Source organism: Convolutriloba macropyga, chromosome 5 (genome assembly GCF_964194025.1).
Source record: "Convolutriloba macropyga chromosome 5, txConMacr16.3, whole genome shotgun sequence".
NCBI classification, from domain to species: Eukaryota; Metazoa; Xenacoelomorpha; order Acoela; family Convolutidae; genus Convolutriloba; species Convolutriloba macropyga.
In genome coordinates, this window is record NC_134472.1 from 62,641,834 (window position 1) to 62,661,827 (window position 19,994).

The 19,994-nt window shown below is 36.2% G+C and overlaps 1 protein-coding gene across 1 annotated transcript in view; it reads right to left on the reverse strand.

Annotated features, from left to right (window-relative positions):
* Positions 1 to 1,655: 1,655 nt before the first annotated feature.
* The window catches only part of LOC142339532 (zinc transporter ZIP9-like), a 55,479-nt gene continuing 37,140 nt past the window's right edge, over positions 1,656 to 19,994 (reverse strand). The window contains exons 6-7 of the mRNA XM_075389637.1: positions 10,136 to 10,365; positions 1,656 to 2,201 (exon numbers count right to left, since the gene is read on the reverse strand). Of these exons, the coding sequence (XP_075245752.1) occupies positions 1,911 to 2,201; positions 10,136 to 10,365 (521 nt within the window). The 3' untranslated portion in view covers positions 1,656 to 1,910. The remainder of the gene's footprint in view (positions 2,202 to 10,135; positions 10,366 to 19,994) is intronic.

Genomic DNA, 19,994 nt, shown 5'->3' on the forward strand with positions numbered 1-19,994 from the left:
TTTCGCCCTTTATTTGTTGTTAATTTTTGTTGTCATATGCCAAATATTGTGTAATTAAAGGTCTCAGTGGCTAAATCTAGATAAACAAGTGAACTTAAATAACTGATTTTGGTAAATAACTAATGACTGTTTTGATTTTTGATAGATATTAATTTCAAAAAAAAAGTAAGTATTCTTCAACTTATCCCTTTTTGATCTGGTTTTCGTTTTTTTCGTATTTTACAGTGTTGTATCAATTTCGTAAATTAACCACATTATTTGGAGCTCTTTTGAATGTTTTGTTGAATCAAACAAAACAATTTTCCTGTTGTTTAAACTTTTTAAATGATGTCTTCAGGGCTTAGACAATTTGTTTAAGAAGAATTGTGTGAAGTTTAGACACTTTTCAGTTTTTGTGGTTCTTTCTGTTGTCATTTTGTGACGGTCTTCTTGCAAAAAGATAATATGATGATCAAAGGAGACGCAAATGAAGATGTTATATTCTCGCGGTTAATATCTTATGGTTAATCGCGGTTAAATTTATTGGCTTCAAAACTGGTTCCGTAAAGTTGTCTGTGAAACTTATTAGTCCAGATTGTATTTAATGTTATTTTATAGTATTATAATTTAGTCTCATTAAAAACAGTTGCAATTAGTTTTCCAAGTAGTTGCAAGACAAACTGTCTACTCTTTTAGTCGAAAGCTTTTGTTGGCTATGAATTTCGAAAAAATTTGTTTTTAAAAAGAGATAGATTTTTTGAGATCTGCCAATTTTATTTCTGTTAAGTTGTAGCTAAGGATCTCTATATACAATTCACATCATTTATCGTTTGAAATATAATTTGCTCTCCATAACGGTATTATTTTCCTCAAATGGTCTTTCTTCTTGGAACAACCAGTTTTCATAAAACCATATTTCGTGATTTTTGCAAATTTGCCCCCCTTTTTTGTAGGTTTTTGTTTTCTTTTCACAGTATCACAATAATGGGCGTCATTTGACTAACAAATTTTGTCACCTGCAAAAAGTGCAAACGAAGATTTTTAATGCTTTTAGTGATCAGCTTAATATTAATTGATCGGGGGGACATCATTTTCGTGCATAATTTTTTGTGCAAATTTTTCGTTTTTGCCTGTATTTGTCGTTCTTTTTGTAGTCGTATGACATATCCTGGATAATTAAAGGCCTCAGTCGCTCTCTATTGAGGTATAAAGGACTCTCTCAATGATTTCATTTGATGCGTAATGTTTCTAATCAGTTCGAAATTAATTCTTTTTTTTTTAAAAAAAGCAATGTTTTAATAAACTGTTGCCACTGTTGCCAAGTCGCATTGAGGAAAAGTCCCATATTTTGTTCCAAAAACTACCAGTTAATCTTCTTAGTATAATTTTTATCTGATGCCACTTTGATTTGGTTATTAGTGGTTTTCAAAAAATGGACAAGGAGTTTTGGTCGTAATTAATATTTGTAACAATTTGATTTTTATTGCTGTCCTTTCTGGTAGTCATATTATGGTAGCCACAGGTCTCATAGGCCCTCTAGAGTAGATTGTTTTAGTCTTTTAGTAGTTTGTTGAACGATATGTTGATATGTTAATTTTTTTTATCTCTTCCTCATTTGGTAGACAATTAAGTGAAAAATGTAGATGAGCGGGGTCGGAACTTAATGTGCGAACGCACATTACCGAGCCTCCTTGTTATAAGTTAATTGACCAATATGAACAGCTTCCATTTTACTCAACAGGATACCTTTTCAGCAAGAGAGATCAACATATGGTTGCTGATCTGCAAATATAACCTCAATATACTCATTATTCTACAGTATGTTCCCATAAATCCAATTTTCCTCCATTTGAAAGACATTGAAATATTAGGTTGTGCATTGTGGTGTAGTAAATTGGGTTGTTCCTCCCCTCCCTCCCTCCTCTCATCTGCTACCCAGGGTGTGTGTGGTGGGGTGCTATATGTGCCTGGGCCTGGTGAGTTTCATGGCTGTGGTGATCGTGGCTGTGGAACATATTCAACAGAGTGGGGCAGAATGATCCAACAAGGAGTAGTAATACATGGCCAGTGGATAGATGTCCCCCTGGACTGGAATGCTGGATGTTGGGGAGGATGTGGATGGTGGCCACGTACAGGAAAGTGCCGGCTGAGAAGAGCATTGCTTTGCCAGAGAAGTTGGAAAAGATTGTGGCAGATCCACCAGCACCTCCATCCACACTCGGCTGAAAATGCGAATTAGGTTTAAAGTCAACAAATTGAAACAATTAATCGCTTTCTTGCATAGAAACTATTTCTTGATTGTTTTCTGCTTCGCGTAAGGACTTCTGGTTGTTAAAATGATGAAGCAAAATGACTTTTATCAATTTAAGTTATTATCTCAACTGTGTAAGTATAGGGGTTGTGGAAATGACATGATGCCGCAGTGTCAATCTTCTCTCACAGATAACTCAGCAAATGCTTGTACATAGATACAAAAAACATACAATGAAAGCGTCGTTCTATTTGGCAATACGAAAACAACTAACTCTATCTCTGATTCGTACACAATGAAAAAATAGCTGCCAGATTGCCGGAAACTTTCCGCAAAAAACACGCACATCCAAAAAAATGAAACAAAACAGACACAGACCGAAACAGATTTTTTAATTAATTAAGGAGATATTATACTTTGATTAGGAATCTGTAGAACTTATTGCTGCTTCTTTTAACTGCTCTCAAATAACCTGCAATTAGAGTGACCCACACTCAGTTGACCTTATTTTTTCAATTGAATTAAAAACCATTTTGAAAGCAAGAAAAGAGTTATGCTAAATGTAGATTAAGAACAAGGGCGACACGCGCCCTATGGCCGATAACCTCAATTCCTACATTACCATTACTAATTATTAACAATACTTAAACAATTTTACACACCTCAGTCGGCACCTAACGCGGTATACTCGCATATTACCAGTACTCAATGACCATTTATAATTAAAAAAAACCACACCAATGAACATTTCTTTACAATTTTAAATAAACATTGAGATAAACATTTTCTAACCATTAAAAACATCGGAAACACTAAAGATCACCATTTCATAAAAAAAACTCAATATCCTAAAATTATGGGTCTAAACGGATTCATAGACCTATAGTAAATTAAAATTGATCAAGACACATGGAAGATCTCGAACCAAAAAATATTGAAATTGAACAAAAATCACAAAACTAGTTAATTATTTTTCAAAGAACTCCCACAAAAAGGTCTCAGAATCATTCTTAAATGTTTAACCCAGAGTTTACAATTTTTCGCGCACTTAACAAACACAACACTACTAAAATACATGTGGATAAAGCTGATACACCAACATAAGATGAATTAGATGATTAAATCAAATCTCTACATTGTATCACAAAAAGTTTCAATAAATCAAACATACAGGTTAAAATAGAAACAATTTTAAGCAATGAAGACCAACAAGACCATTTGAAGAAAAATTCTTAACCAAATAACAGATTCTAATCATAATCCAACGAAAATATATTTCTCAGAAGAGATACAATATAAGAAAGGAGATACTAAAAATTATAATTGGACATACAATTATTCCTTTCAACAATTTCCAGGATGTTACAATATACATTTAAACAATTTAAAGAAACTTAACAATAAGCTAAAAGAGGGAATCTGGTTGGATGTTACAAAGAAGAATATCAAGAACATTACAAATTTTATATAAAAGCTGTTGGTTGAAGCAATAGAGAATTAAAATTTAAACCACAAAAAAATACTAAGGATAAGAATACAGATGATAACTGTTGTTTAATATGGCGTTCATTAGCCAATATTTTTCCATAGCAGTCATTCAGAGAAACGAAAAAAGAAAAAAAATTGTAACAAAAAAGTGTTCTGACTCGATGTGCAATTCAGTTACATTCTAAAATGATACTTAAAAAATGAAATGCAGCTCCTAGACTGAGGGCTATTAAGCTTAATAATATCAATAGCAGCTAGCAATCGCTTTAATGAACTTTGATAACCTTATGCACTTTGACTTAATGACCGGGCTTTATCGGTTTATCCCGTATCTGACTGTTCTTTCTAGCCTGACTGTATTCACTACATTGCATTATTCAATGCCTGGAAGAATTTAAAATCCATTAAGTGGAAACAGTGAGTGAGGTAAGTCACCAATCCAACGTGAAAGTCGTGAAAGCGAAATAAAAAAACATAGTAGGATAATTCCTGAATTACAATTGAAAAGCTGAACGATCTCATGACCTGACAAGGCTGATCGTTGCAGCAACATCAACTAGGGCAGTCAGCAAAGCTCATAACCGACATGAATGCTGCTAAAAAATTTTCTCTTTCCCAAATTTAATGTTTTAGGAAAAACGGATGATAAAAACAAAATAAAAATTGACAATAACCGCCCTTAGAAAGAGTTCACATGGGCGAACGTTGAGCGAAACAATGACAAACCAACCAAAAAAAAACAACGTACGACCCTTTACCAACAAAGTACGCGAGATTGTATTGGGTACAGAAAGCATATTAGGCATATTAGCGAGTAAAATAGGAAAACTAAACGAACAAGGGTGAGTTAAAAAGATTGGAAAGACACACAACTACAATAATTGCTAAATATATGAACGATTGACGTCAGAGGAACTGCTCTCAAGCGACAAGCGGGGTATCGATTCTATTAGAGTGTTTGAGACAGATTGGGTAAGTGTTGATTGTAGACCTAGCGCGGTGGGACAATAATTTAAACGGCTTCAAATTGTGTTGTTAGATCTTAACTTGCAGGTCCGTAAAAGCAATCTGAATGCATCTTATCTTGAAACTTTAACAATTGATATTCTCATTGAAATCTTATTATTCTCTTCGAAATCTAGAGAGCCAAATATGTAAAAAAAAATGCGAGTTAAGAGTAATAGACGTTCTCACAGAGCATTACAAAATCAAAACAGATAGAATAAGGTATGAAGAGGGTGAGAAAGAGAGAGGTCGATAGCAGCAGAAGTATATAATGAGTCGGAGAGCAAAAAGATCTAAAAATAAAAAAAAACAAGACATAGAACAAAAGAAGGTTGAAAGCAGAGAAGGAAAACAGAAAAAAATACAAGAGTCTGGGAGAAAGCCAACCCGAGCGAAAAGCGAAAAAAGGATTTAACGAGATAAAGAGAAGGAAAATCGAAATTGATGAGAGGAAAGAACAGAACGAATACAAAGCAACAAAAACCTTAAGAACATGAGGAACCCACCGTAGGAAAAACAAGAGGAAACAAAAAATTTCATCAAAAACAGATATATAAAAAGAAAACAAGTTAGTAAACCGAGAGGAGAGAGAGAGAGAGAGAGAGAGAGAGAGAGAGAAAGAGAAATGAGGAAAAGGAAAGTGAGCGAGAGAAAGAACGGAAAAAACAAAAGCGGTAGAATGAAGGAAAATGGGAAAGTAAAAAAGAAGCCGAAATTACAAGAGAGAAATTAAAAGAACAGCGAGATAGTGAGCGTGCGCAAAACTTTGCGTGCAAAAGCAGAAATTTGAGCGCAAAAAGAAACATCACAGTTAGAGAAAACCCTTGAGGAGCAGAAAAAAGAGAAGATCGCACAACAGAAAAAAAAAGAAAGATAGAGACATAAACTGAAGAGAGGGAGAGATACAACAGTTAAAAAATGAAAAGAAAACAGATCATGGATCAACCAGAAATTAACAAACACAAAACTGAGTTGAAGGGCTGGCTAATGCCACCAACAAAATTTTCCTCGAAAACATTAAAGAAAGAAAATTATAAACCTATCATATTTTGTATGCAATAAACAAATAGTAACAGCCCTTAACAAGAAAAAGTCCTCTACTGAGCTATATGATTTACAAGTCCTCATATATGATTTTTTGTGCACCTACTTTGGGTTTTTGCATCCGCACCTTTTGCATCATTTAGACTTCATACAAATTTTGTTCGCTGAATTCTTTTGTATTAAAACTTTCGTACAGTCAAACTTCGACAAAACAGATTTCCAGCATCCACCTTTTAATACTTGACGTTTTCGGCGAGTGACTTTTCCTTCACATATTTTCAATACAATCTTTTTCATCATCAACAATTTTTTGACAATGAATTACAATGAATGAGTTTTTTTCGGTCTAAACACTCTTTGTCTCGACACAAATTCGATCATTTGCCTTTAGAGTATCAAAAGCTTTTCGGTCACAGACCAATTTCTGAAAAAGTTCTTGATCAGAGACCTTTTTCTTAACAACTAATCGGCCAATGATTTTTCGACCATTGTTTTGTTTTACTGAACCACCGATTGTCTTTTTTCAACGAAGAAATTTCGGCAACAGAGTTTTCGCAAAGAATTTTTCGGTCAGTGACACGACCTCTGAGCAACATCTTGGGTCAATGACCTTTTGGCAACACTTTTCGGTCAATGACCTTTTGTAACATTTTTCAGTCAATGACCTTTCAGAAACACTAATCGGTCAATGACCTTAAAGCACATTTTTTCGGTCAATAACCCCAATTAAGCAACCCTTTAAACGGGCTCTTTGATAGTACTGTTCAGTGATGCCTCTAAAACATGCCGCCTTATGTGATCACGCGATTAACATATAGATAGTACGCCACATCAACGATTCAAACTTTCAAAATGATTCAAATTTTGGTGCACTTTTATTCGGAGCTCTTAGTATATTGCCACCAATTGGGCTCAGCTATAACATTAAGGACAAGATCCGTATAGATCAGCAGCGCAATCAAAGAAGCCATCCAAAAAACAATCAGGTCAAGCTAACAATTTGCAGAGACAATAAACCTGCCGCCTTGTGTTCACGCGATTAATATATAGATAGTACGCCACAACAACGATTCAAACTTTTAAAATGATACAAATTTTGGTGCACTTTTCTTCCGAGCTCTTAATAGTACATTGCCGCCAATTGGGCTCAGCTATAACGTTCAGGACAAGATCTGTTTAGATCAGTAGCGCAATCAAAGAAGCCATCCAAAAAACAAATAGGTCATGCTAACATTTTGCATAAAGACCGTAAACTGAAAACATAGCCGGCAGATTGCCGGAAAATAGCCACGATAGAAGCTTGTGTCCCAACATGAATTGAAACAACTAAAGAAAAAAGATTGACAGATCGACCACCACCTATTCAATAGACCACTAGACTTTTTGGGTTAGATTCGGACTGTCATTCAAAGAATTGAATGAAAAACTTAAAAGTACTCTATCTGACCAGCAGATCAATTGAACAATGCCAGCCAAAACACAAATAAAATCATCAAATAAACAAAAAACTAAAACAATCAAACAAGCTAAACAAAACTATGATCAATGGTTCAAAACCAATCTTTATCGCTAAAATTGGTCCAGTATAATATCTGTAAGACCTGAAAAAAGTTCATTGGCCCTTGAAGATTAACTCGAAAATGACCAAAAAGAAATCAATTGCAGATTTTAATGAAATGTTGCTGAACATCGTGATACTAATATCTTCAGAATCAATTCTATGCCTCTAGAGACTATTCAGTACTCCAATTCTAAGCCTTAAAAACTTCATTGGCTCAGATCGAGAGGCAATAATTTGTAGAAAAAATATCAAATTTCAAAAAGCAAAAGTTCTAATAAAATGTTGAAAACCATTCAATTGTTATCTAACAATTATTTAATTACATAGTATCAAACCCTGGATGAGGTTACCTGACTACTGAGGCAAAAAAAACTCTATAACTCAAAAAGTTAAATTGTTGAAAACAAAAGCATTGACACTAACAGCCAAGCAGTAAGTTTTTATTAGAAAAACTTCTTAAAGTTTTCGGTCAATGACCTTTTGTAACATTTTTCAGTCAATGACCTTTCAGAAACACTAATCGGTCAATGACCTTTAAGAACATTTTTTCGGTCAATAACCCCAATTAAGCAACCCCTTAAACGGGCTCTTTGATAGTACTGTTCAGTGATGCCTCTAAAACATGCCGCCTTATGTGTTCACGCGATTAACATAGATAGTACGCCACAACAACGATTCAAACTTTCAAAATGATTCAAATTTTGGTGCACTTTTATTCGGAGCTCCTAGTATATTGCCACCAATTGGGCTCAGCTATAACATTAAGGACAAGATCCGTTTAGATCAGCAGCGCAATCAAAGAAGCCATCCCTGGCCCGTGAAGCTGGAAAAACTAAAAAAAACTTCACAAAAGTTTTCACAAAAAATTGCAAAAATTAGTATCAATTTGCGTGTTTGTGTTTGTAGTACCAAAACATATAGCTCCTTAGATGGTCATAACAGAAAATTTTGCCTCATAAAATGCCTTCGTCAACATTTAAAAACTTCAACCTAAGACCAGTCAAATAAAAGCTCAAAAAAATAAAAAAAAACGAAAGAAAAATTGCACCATTTTGAGCCCAAAAACTCCTAAAAATAACCTCTTAACATTAAATTAAGGCCATCCCAGCAGATACACCACTCTAAGAACTTGAAGGACTACTGAAGCTCACTTTGGGCCTCTAGTGAAATTTAATGCCCGCTGGGCTTTATCTGTTTATCCCGTTTTGAAAGATCAAAGTCATTGAAAAATGTGTGAACACATCTTAAAAAAACAGCGCCCCACTACAACTCCAACTCTTTGAATTGTAAAAAAAATAGGAGCGCAATAATAGTCACCTGGAATTGCTGACGCGGCTATTAAACATAACCGAATTGAAAAACTAACGCCGTGCGAATTGATCTAACAGCTGGCGAGCGGTTGGTTTTGGTAGTACCCCGGCGCTTAGAGATGCTAGCATTGGGGGAGGGGTGAGCGGAGGGGGTGGAGGTCTACAGATGGAGGAGGGCAGGGTTGCCAGGACTGGACGAGAGGAGAGTGCAAACCGACAGGTGGTGGAGGGTGGACTGGGGGTGTGTTGAGGGGTAGGGGGGAGGTGGTGTGACCGCCCTTCACACCATAAAATTGTCTCCTGAATACAGTTTAGGTGAATCGCATTCTTAGACATTGGTTAAGCGTAAGGTTCAAAGGGAATTTAATGCCCTCAGAGCGGTATCTGTTTATCCCGTTTTTGAGGACGAAAAGCCAAATGAATGGGTCAGGCGAAAAATCGGTCATGCGAAAAATGGCATAAAAAAGACCACAGGACTATAACTGCTACAAACTTCGTCTGAGAGCAATCAAACATGAGGAAAATATTTCTTTTTAAGCAATTAAAAAGATCTCTATGCAAGCAAATCACGCAGATTTTCATTTTTGTTTCTCTTTGAAATATTTTCAACTCTCTTGATGAAATCTATCGAATTGAAGTAGCAGCTGTATGAGCCAAAATATTCTTTTTATTCTCCTTGAAGGTGTCTGTGATAGCTCATTTACAGACACTTAAGACATTGGGTTTGTGTGAGGATAGAGAAGGTCAATTGAAAACAGTGAAAACTTCTTCGGAAGAACATTTGAAAGGGGTGCAGTGACATGACATGGCCTCAACCGGGTCCAGATTGACGTTAGTTGACAAGTGGCACACAATGACATTTTACTCCTTACAAGTTTGAGAGGGAACCTAATTATTTGATATAAATTACAGCATGCTTACCAGTAGCTAGAGCAAAAAAAGCATTATTTACAACAGCTACACGCCAAAAATGTATTTATTCGATATTCGAAGGCTAATTGACTTCCACTTGGACAACTAGACAATTGGCTAACTTAAACACAATAATTTTTACTAACTGTCCAAACCTGGAGCATATGGGATTGAATTCAAACATGTATTTGTTCTTCCAAACGATTTTGAGTGCATTTAGAAGACTCGATTTAACAAAATTACAGTTACAAAACAATTGTTTTTTTTTCTAATGAAAATGATCCCATATTGATCAAATTTGACAGTTTTTAAAGATGTCCTTCCAAAAGTTAACGAGTTTAATAATTGTGTTAATGTAATTATTGTTTTTGTCTGGAAAACTATATCGTCTCATTAGCCCACCATTTGATAACTTGCCGGTTAACAACTACAGTTAATATCAAATTTTATTTTTACTTTTCACCAAAATGCAATTGGTTAGCTCAATTCGAGAATGACCAATTTACTGCAACAGTTAAAGTTATAGCAACAACTCACAAGTTTGGAAAAGGACAGACAAGCACATGGACAATAGACAATACTAACAGTGGTGATAATGGCCATGAAGAGGTATGTGACTAGAGCCCCCACAGGAGCAGCCAGACTGAATGCCATCAAGTGTCTTCTGATGCGCTGTCTCTCTGTCTTCTCACTCAGCAGAAAGGACACTAGGCCGAAGCTGGCAGGGAACTTGTGTAACATTATGGCCACGAACACAATAACCTGTAGCTCACTCCGCTTAGAGGCACTCACTGCAGCCATAGCTATGCCGTCCGCTTAAATACACACAACCTACTAAAATCATAGCCGTTCAAGCTCCTGGGATAAAAGTTCGCAATAAGTGTTTAGAAGTAAATTCACAATTTGATACAAAGTTTAACAAATCAGTAGTATATATTGAGAGCGTAAAGAAAAAGGGGTTTCAATTTTTTGAGCTAGGACTTTCGCAAACATTCTTTTGCTTGCGAGAGCGATTCAACTTCTTTCCCTCTTCGGAATAAACTGGTAAAACCCAATTGCATCAAGTATCTGAGCAGCTCCTTGTATTTCAGGAGCTAACAATAAGCTTCCAGTGTCGGATCAGCAAAGCTGCTGAAGAGAGCTTGATGAGTTTCATGATTTATAGGGCGATCTTGGACTACTCTCCTCTACCCTCACCCAGTTTTACCTCACCCTTTTTAATCGCCCTCACTTTTTGAGATTAGCCCCCGTCTGCTTCAGCTAGCTTAAACCATAGCCAACACGTCACCTGTCCTACGGGAGCAATTCGTTCAACGTTTCTCGGTTATGTATACAATGAAGTGATCTCCAACGAAGTGTAAGATATCCGCAAAAAGTGAGTTATTTGACAACCCAATATATCAACAAAAAGCTGCTCAGTTATCTCATTTCAAAGAAACAAGTCGAGCAACCTGGAAAAATTAGAGAAAAATGAGCAACCGATTGAAGTGTTAACTAAAAAATGAAGACAACCAAAGCAGAAACATCAGAACCAGTCAGAGATAAAGTCAGATTGAACCCGAAATGAGAATGAAAAACTCAGATTTGAGTCAAAAAGGACTGCACTTGGATTTATGAACAAAAACAAAATTAAAAGACTTCAATCTATATTTGACTTTATCATGCAATCTGACTTAATCTCTATAGAAGAAAAAGCTGTACCTCATTTTAAAAAGAAACACTGGGCGTTAAAGTTCCAACTTTTGGTACAATTTGCAATAGCCAAAAGAAGAAATTAACATTAGATAATACCAAAAATCCTGACTGCGCTCAAGATTTCACTACATTTAGTATCAAACACATAGCCTGGCAGCATCTTGCAGGCAGCATCAGAAAGTGAAAAAGGATTTTAAGGCACTCGAGAACAACACAGCAGTAGTGGTTCAAAATGCAACCCAAAAACAGACAACGAAGTTTGGCTTAGCTTTTTTCAAAATGCCCAGTCAGATGTGGAAGCATGCGGAAATATTTTCAAAATCAGATCACGCAACATTAAGGCGAAGTCCAGTCCTATTTGGAGACAACTAAAATCCTTTACAAAATATTACCCGCTTCAATTAAAATTTCCAGACTCTGTTTAACTGAAGTTTAACTGAGAGAAACTAATGAAAATGTCATTAAATTTGGCTCCCTTTGACAAACTGACAGCGTAATCGCAAGGTGAAGTATCTATTAGGTGCAAGGGAACCAATGAAAACGAAATAAGCAGCACAAGCAGCTAACGCTTTCAAGAGCATGCTAGAAAACAACCAGATAAGGTATGGGCAAACGATGGAAGATAATTTCTCGGATCATTCTTAGAATTGTCTAACAAGCACGGAATTCATTTGAATAGTATATTCAGCGAAAAAAATTATGTTTTTGCTGAGGTGAACATTAGTTCACGTAAACATAATCATCGTTATCTTGAAGGAAGACGAACAAACGTACTCAGACAGTGGCCAAATAGATAAATTTGTAGACACAAACAACTCACCCGTCAATCGAGCCACACAACTTCCACCAAAAAAGATGTGCCAAGACTTGTCTCCTTAAGCGCACAAACAAGTGCAAAACAAACCTAATTTTTACATTGGTATTTTGTCGGAACCTATAAAAAAGACAAAAAGGTAAATTTAACAATAGTACGGAAAAGTTTTTGAAATAACTAAGAGGAGGTATCCTTTTTAACTAACATTATTGGACGCAGACAACCAAATAATTAAAGAAAACCTTTATCAACCCGATCTTCGAATCGTCTGTCATCCTCTTCAAAAGGATGTCAAATAAACGATTTGAAAATAAGTGTACAATGCATATCGTTTCATCAGCTTCGAATGACATAAATGGCTCCAACCCATTCGCATCTTTCTGCAATTTTCCTCGACGATCAAATTCAACTTTCAAGCGAACAAATATTTAACGGATAACGGACATTTAATTGCGTACAAAACTAACTAAACTGAGCAAATCGGACAATAAGAGCCCATTTCGGGAAACATAGAAGTCATTTCAACAAAATTTTAAAAGAATAGCCAGTAAGATGAGTTCTTGCTATGCAAACAATACAACATCTTTTAAAGTTGTAGAAGTAGTATAAGACTTTAGTTACCTTTCGAGTGTCTAAAAAATGTTGGGAAAATGGTAGAAAGATAAAAATGACACTAATTATGTTTAAATAGAAAATAAAAGCGACAAATCAACAGAAAACCAGGCGAAACAAAAACAATATTTACATCAAAGATACTAAGAGCAAGACAAGTTATTCAGATTTATCGTTTCTCATGGCCATTGGCAGATTGTGTGTTCCAATTTGGATTTGTGACAATCTTGGAAAAGTTTGATGCTATCATGAAAAATATCCGCGTCTTCAGCGACGTTTGTAATACGTTCAACTCTAAGATATTTCTGTGTATCTTTGCGTAGCTCATGCGAGCGCCAGTTGTTCACAATCAATATTCCGCAAGTTCAAGTCCCTTGAGTCAAAATTGAAAGACCTGTCAAAATATGCAATTTCGATTGTTTACGATTGCAGTCAAAACGCGTATGTCACACTTGATAAGTTGAAGTTTGGCAGCGAGAAGTAGTCATTGTGGCCACAGTACCATTGCAGGCTATGGACACGGCGTTGTTCTAATCTTCGTAGATCAGAAAGTCTAAGAAACCAGGCCAGATATGCATGTAAAAGATAGGACAAAATAATTGTCTTCAACAAAATTGCCTCCAATGAATTTATCTCTGATAGGCAGTTTGAACGGAACACTGTTTTTGAAACTGAATAACCTACGAGCTTTTATTTTTGTTTGTACATGAAGACTCCACGTCCATGATTTGATAACTCAATTGCCAGATCCCTAAAATAACGAATGTATCTCGTTATCAGCATGAAACATTATCCAACGACATTCCACTAATATGAAAATAACCGCCCTTAGTTGAAAGAAAAGACAAATAGTTAAAATAATCCAAAAACCGTAGCGAATAAAGATTATTTTGAGCACTCATTATGCAAAAGAGGTTCTGACAGACCAATTTCGTGTCTTCAGCGTAGAAAGAAAGATTTTGATAATTCGGGTAGTTCGAGACATTTCAATATCAAAGCGAAAATAGGTCTGAACACGCTTACCTCAGCAGCACTACTAGTTACCTCATCTGAGAACTGTTCGTGAGCTTAAGGAGACATGTCTTGGTAAATCTTTTTTAGGACTTTTATTGTAACATTATTGGACTCAGACAACCAAAAAATTACAGAAAAGCTTTATCAACCCAATCTTCGAGTCATCTGTCATCCTCTTCAAAAAAAATGTCAAGAAAACCATTTGAAAACAAGTTTACAATGCATATCTTTTCATCAGCTTCGAATGACACAAGTGGCTCTAACACATTTGCACCTTTCCGCAATTTTCATCAACGATCAAATTCAACTTTCAGCCGAACAAATAATTAACGAATAACGGACATAGTTGCGTACAAAACAAACCGAACTGAGCAAATCGGACGATAGCCCATTTCGTGAACCACCCAATTCATTTCAAAACATGAAAAATATCACCGTCTGCAGCGAAGGTTGTAAAACGTTCAACTCCAAGAAAGTTATTTCTGTGTATCTTTGCGTAGCTCGTGCGAGCTCCAGTTGTTCATAATCAATATTTCGCAAGTTCAAGACCCTTGAGTGAAACTTGAAAGACCTGTCAAAAAATGCAATTTCGATCGTTTACGATTGCAGTAAAAACGCAAAAACGCATATGTCACGCTTGATAAGTTGAAGTTTGGCAGCGAAAAGTAGTCATTGTAGCCACAGTACCATTGCAGGCCATGGAAACTGCGGTGTTCTAGTCTTCGTAGATCAGAAATTCCAAGAAAAGAGGCCAGATATGCACATAAAAGATAGGACAAAATATTTGCCTTCGACAAATTTGCCGTCAATGAATTTATCTCTGATAGTCATTTTGATCGGAACACTGTTTTTGAAACTGAATAACCTCCGAGTTTTTATTTTTGTTTGTACATGAAGACTCCACGTCCATGATTTGATAACTCAATTGCCAGATCCCTAAAATAACGAATGTATCTCGTTATCAGCATGAAACATTATCCAACGACATTCCACTAATATGAAAATAACCGCCCTTAGTTGAAAGAAAAGACAAATAGTTACAATAATCCAAAAACCGTAGCGAGAAAAGATTACTTTGAACACTCATTATGCAAAATAGGTCTTGACAGAGCAATTTCGTGTCTTCAGCGTAGAAAGAAAGCTTTTGATAATTCGGGTAGTTCGAGACATTTCAATATCAAAGCGAAAATAGGTCTGAACACGCTTACCTCAGCAGCACTACTAGTTACCTCATCTGAGAACTGTTTGTGAGCTTAAGGAGACAAGTCTTGGTAAATCTTTTTTTAAGACTTTTATTGTAACATTATTGGACTCAGACAACCAAAAAATTACAGAAAAGCTTTATCAACCCAATCTTCGAGTCATCTGTCATCCTCTTCAAAAAAATGTCAAGTAAACCATTTGAAAACAAGTTTACAATGCATATCGTTTCATCAGCTTCGAATGACACAAGGGGCTCTAACACATTTGCACCTTTCCGCAATTTTCATCAACGATCAAATTCAACTTTCAGCCGAACAAATAATTAACGAATAACGGACATAGTTGCGTACAAAACAAACCGAACTGAGCAAATCGGACGATAGCCCATTTCGTGAACCACCCAATTCAATTCAAAACATGAAAAATATCACCGTCTGCAGCGAAGGTTGTAAAACGTTCAACTCCAAGAAAGTTATTTCTGTGTATCTTTGCGTAGCTCGTGCGAGCTCCAGTTGTTCATAATCAATATTTCGCAAGTTCAAGACCCTTGAGTGAAACTTGAAAGACCTGTCAAAAAATGCAATTTCGATCGTTTACGATTGCAGTAAAAACGCAAAAACGCATATGTCACGCTTGATAAGTTGAAGTTTGGCAGCGAAAAGTAGTCATTGTAGCCACAGTACCATTGCAGGCCATGGAAACTGCGGTGTTCTAGTCTTCGTAGATCAGAAATTCCAAGAAAAGAGGCCAGATATGCACATAAAAGATAGGACAAAATATTTGCCTTCGACAAATTTGCCGTCAATGAATTTATCTCTGATAGTCATTTTGATCGGAACACTGTTTTTGAAACTGAATAACCTCCGAGTTTTTATTTTTGTTTGTACATGAAGACTCCACGTCCATGATTTGATAACTCAATTGCCAGATCCCTAAAATAACGAATGTATCTCGTTATCAGCATGAAACATTATCCAACGACATTCCACTAATATGAAAATAACCGCCCTTAGTTGAAAGAAAAGACAAATAGTTACAATAATCCAAAAACCGTAGCGAGAAAAGATTACTTTGAACACTCATTATGCAAAATAGGTCTTGACAGAGCAATTTCGTGTCTTCAGCGTAGAAAGAAAGCTTTTGATAATTCGGGTAGTTCGAGACATTTCAATATCAAAGCGAAAATAGGTCTGAACACGCTTACCTCAGCAGCACTACTAGTTACCTCATCTGAGAACTGTTTGTGAGCTTAAGGAGACAAGTCTTGGTAAATCTTTTTTTAAGACTTTTATTGTAACAATATTGGACTCAGACAACCAAAAAATTACAGAAAAGCTTTATCAACCCAATCTTCGAGTCATCTGTCATCCTCTTCAAAAAAATGTCAAGTAAACCATTTGAAAACAAGTTTACAATGCATATCGTTTCATCAGCTTCGAATGACACAAGGGGCTCTAACACATTTGCACCTTTCCGCAATTTTCATCAACGATCAAATTCAACTTTCAGCCGAACAAATAATTAACGAATAACGGACATAGTTGCGTACAAAACAAACCGAACTGAGCAAATCGGACGATAGCCCATTTCGTGAACCACCCAATTCAATTCAAAACATGAAAAATATCACCGTCTGCAGCGAAGGTTGTAAAACGTTCAACTCCAAGAAAGTTATTTCTGTGTATCTTTGCGTAGCTCGTGCGAGCTCCAGTTGTTCATAATCAATATTTCGCAAGTTCAAGACCCTTGAGTGAAACTTGAAAGACCTGTCAAAAAATGCAATTTCGATTGTTTACGATTGCAGTAAAAACGCAAAAACGCATATGTCACGCTTGATAAGTTGAAGTTTGGCAGCGAGAAGTGGTCATTGTAGCCACAGTACCATTGCAGGCCATGGAAACTGCGGTGTTCTAGTCTTCGTAGATCAGAAATTCCAAGAAAAGAGGCCAGATATGCACATAAAAGATACGACAAAATATTTGCCTTCGACAAATTTGCCGTCAATGAATTTATCTCTGATAGTCATTTTGATCGAAACACTGTTTTTGAAACTGAATAACCTACGAGTTTTTATTTTTGTTTGTACATGAAGACTCCACGTCCATGATTTGATAACTCAATTGCCAGATCCCTAAAATAACGAATGTATCTCGTTATCAGCATGAAACATTATCCAACGACATTCCACTTATATGAAAATATCCGCCCTTAGTTGAAAGAAAAGACAAATAGTTACAATAATCCAAAAACCGTAGCGAGTAAAGATTACTTTGAACACTCATTATGCAAAATAGGTCTTGACAGAGCAATTTCGTGTCTTCAGCGTAGAAAGAAAGCTTTTGATAATTCGGGTAGTTCAAGACATTTCAATATCAAAGCGAAAATAGGTCTGAACACGCTTACCTCAGCAGCACTACTAGTTACCTCATCTGAGAACTGTTTGTGAGCTTAAGGAGACAAGTCTTGGTAAATCTATTTTGGTGACTTTTATTGTAACATTATTGGACTTAGACAACCCAAAAACTACAGAAAAGCTTCATCAACCCAATCTTCGATTAGTCTGCCAACCTCTCCAAAAGAATGTCAAGTAAACTATTTGAAAACAAGTGTACAATGCATATCGTTTCATCAGCTTCGAATGACATAAGTGGCTTCAACACATTTTCGTCTTTCCGCAATTTTATCAACAATCAAATTCAACTTTCAGCCGAACAAATGATTAACGAATAACGCACATTTGGTTGCGTACAAAACAAACCCAACTGAGCAAATCGGACGATAGGAGCCCATTTCGGGAACCACACAAGTCATTTCAAAACAAGAAAAATATCCGCGTCTGCAGCGAAGTTTGTAATACGTTCAACTCTAAGAAAATTATTTCTGTGTATCTTAGCGTAGCTCGTGCGAGCGCCAGTTGTTCATAATCAATATTTCGCAAGTTCAAGAACCTTGAGTGAAACTTGAAAGACCTGTCAAAAAATGCAATTTCGATTGTTTACGATTGCAGTAAAAACGCAAAAACGCATATGTCACGCTTGATAAGTTGAAGTTCGGCAGCGAGAAGTAGTCATTGTAGCCACAGTACCATTACAGGGCATGGAAACTGCGGTGTTCTAGTCTTCGTAGATCAGAAATTCCAAGAAGAGACAAGATATGCACATAAAAGATAGGACAAAATATTTGCCTTCGACAAATTTGCCTTCAATGAATTTATCTCTGATAGTCAGTTTGATCGGAACACTGTTTTTGAAACTGAATACCCTACGAGTTTTTATATTTGTTTGTACATGAAGACTCCACGTCCATGATTTGATAACTCAGTTGCCAGATCCCTAAAATAACGAATGTATCTCGTTATCAGCATGAAACATTATCCAACGACATTCCACTAATATGAAAATATCCGCCCTTAGTTGAAAGAAAAAACAAATAGTTACAATAATCCAAAAACCGTAGCGAGTAAAGATTACTTTGAGCACTCACTATGCAAAATATGTCTTGACAGAGCAATTTCGTGTCTTCAGCGTAGAAAAAAAGCTTTTGATACTTCGGGTAGTTCGAGACATTTCAAAATCAAAGCGAGAATAGGTCTGAACACGCTTACCTCAGCAGCACTACTAGTTACCTCATCTGACAACTGTTTGTGAGCTTAAGGAGACAAGTCTTGGTAAATCTATTTTGGTGACTTTTATTGTAACATTATTGGACTTAGACAACCCAAAAACTACAGAAAAGCTTCATCAACCCAATCTTCGATTAGTCTGCCAACCTCTCCAAAAGAATGTCAAGTAAACTCATTGAAAACAAGTGTACAATGCATATCGTTTCATCAGCTTCGAATGACATAAGTGGCTTCAACACATTTGCGTCTTTCCGCAATTTTATCAACAATCAAATTCAACTTTCAGCCGAACAAATAATTAACGAATAACGCACATTTGGTTGCGTACAAAACAAACCCAACTGAGCAAATCGGACGATAGGAGCCCATTTCGGGAACCACACAAGTCATTTCAAAACAAGAAAAATATCCGCGTCTGCAGCGAAGTTTGTAATACGTTCAACTCTAAGAAAATTATTTCTGTGTATCTTAGCGTAGCTCGTGCGTGCGCCAGTTGTTCACAATCAATATTTCGCAAGACCCTTGAGTGAAACTTGAAAGACCTATCAAAATATGCAATTTCGATTGTTTACGATTGCAGTAAAAACGCGTACGTCACAATTGATAAGTCGAAGTTTGGCAGCGAGAAGTAGTCATTGTAGCCACAGTACCATTGCAGGCCATGGACACGGCGTGTTCTAATCTTCGTAGATGAGAAATTCCAAGAAACCAGGCCAGATATGGACATGAAAGATAGGACAAAATATTTGCCTTCAAAAAAAACTTGCCTTCAATAAATTTAACTCCGATAGGCAGTTCGAACGGAACACTGTTTTTGGAAACCGAATTAACTTTGAGTTTTTTATCACTGTTTGTATATGATGACTCCACGTAAATGATTTGATAACTCAATTGCCAGATCCCTAAAATTACGCAATGTATCTCGTCATTAGCATGAAACATTAGCCGACCAAATTCCACTAATAGGAACATTTCAGCGCTTAGTTGAAAGAAAAGACAAATAGTTACAATAATCCGACAACCGTAGCGAGTTAAGATTATTTTGAGCACTCTTTAAGCCCAAACGTTTCTGGCAGAGCAATTTCGTGTCTTCAGCGCAGCCAAAAAACTTTTGATACTTCGGGCAGATCAAAATAATTAAAAATCAAAGATAGAACAGGTCTTAACACGCTTACCTCAGCAACACTACTATTTACCTCATCTGACAATTGTTTCTGCGCTTAAGGAGACAAGTCTTGTCAAATCTTTTTTGGTCACTTTTGCAAGTTGAGTGTCTGGTGCAAGTTGAGTTGCTCGATTTATGGCTGAGTTGTTTGTCTAGAAATTAATCTACTTGGTCACTGTCTGACTACTTTAGTTCATCTTCCTGTAAGGTAACCAAGACTATTTTTTAGATTATCTAATGTTCATCTCAACAAAAGCGTACTTTTTCGCTGAATATGCTATTCGATTAAATTCAGCGTTTTGTAGACAATTCTGGAAAT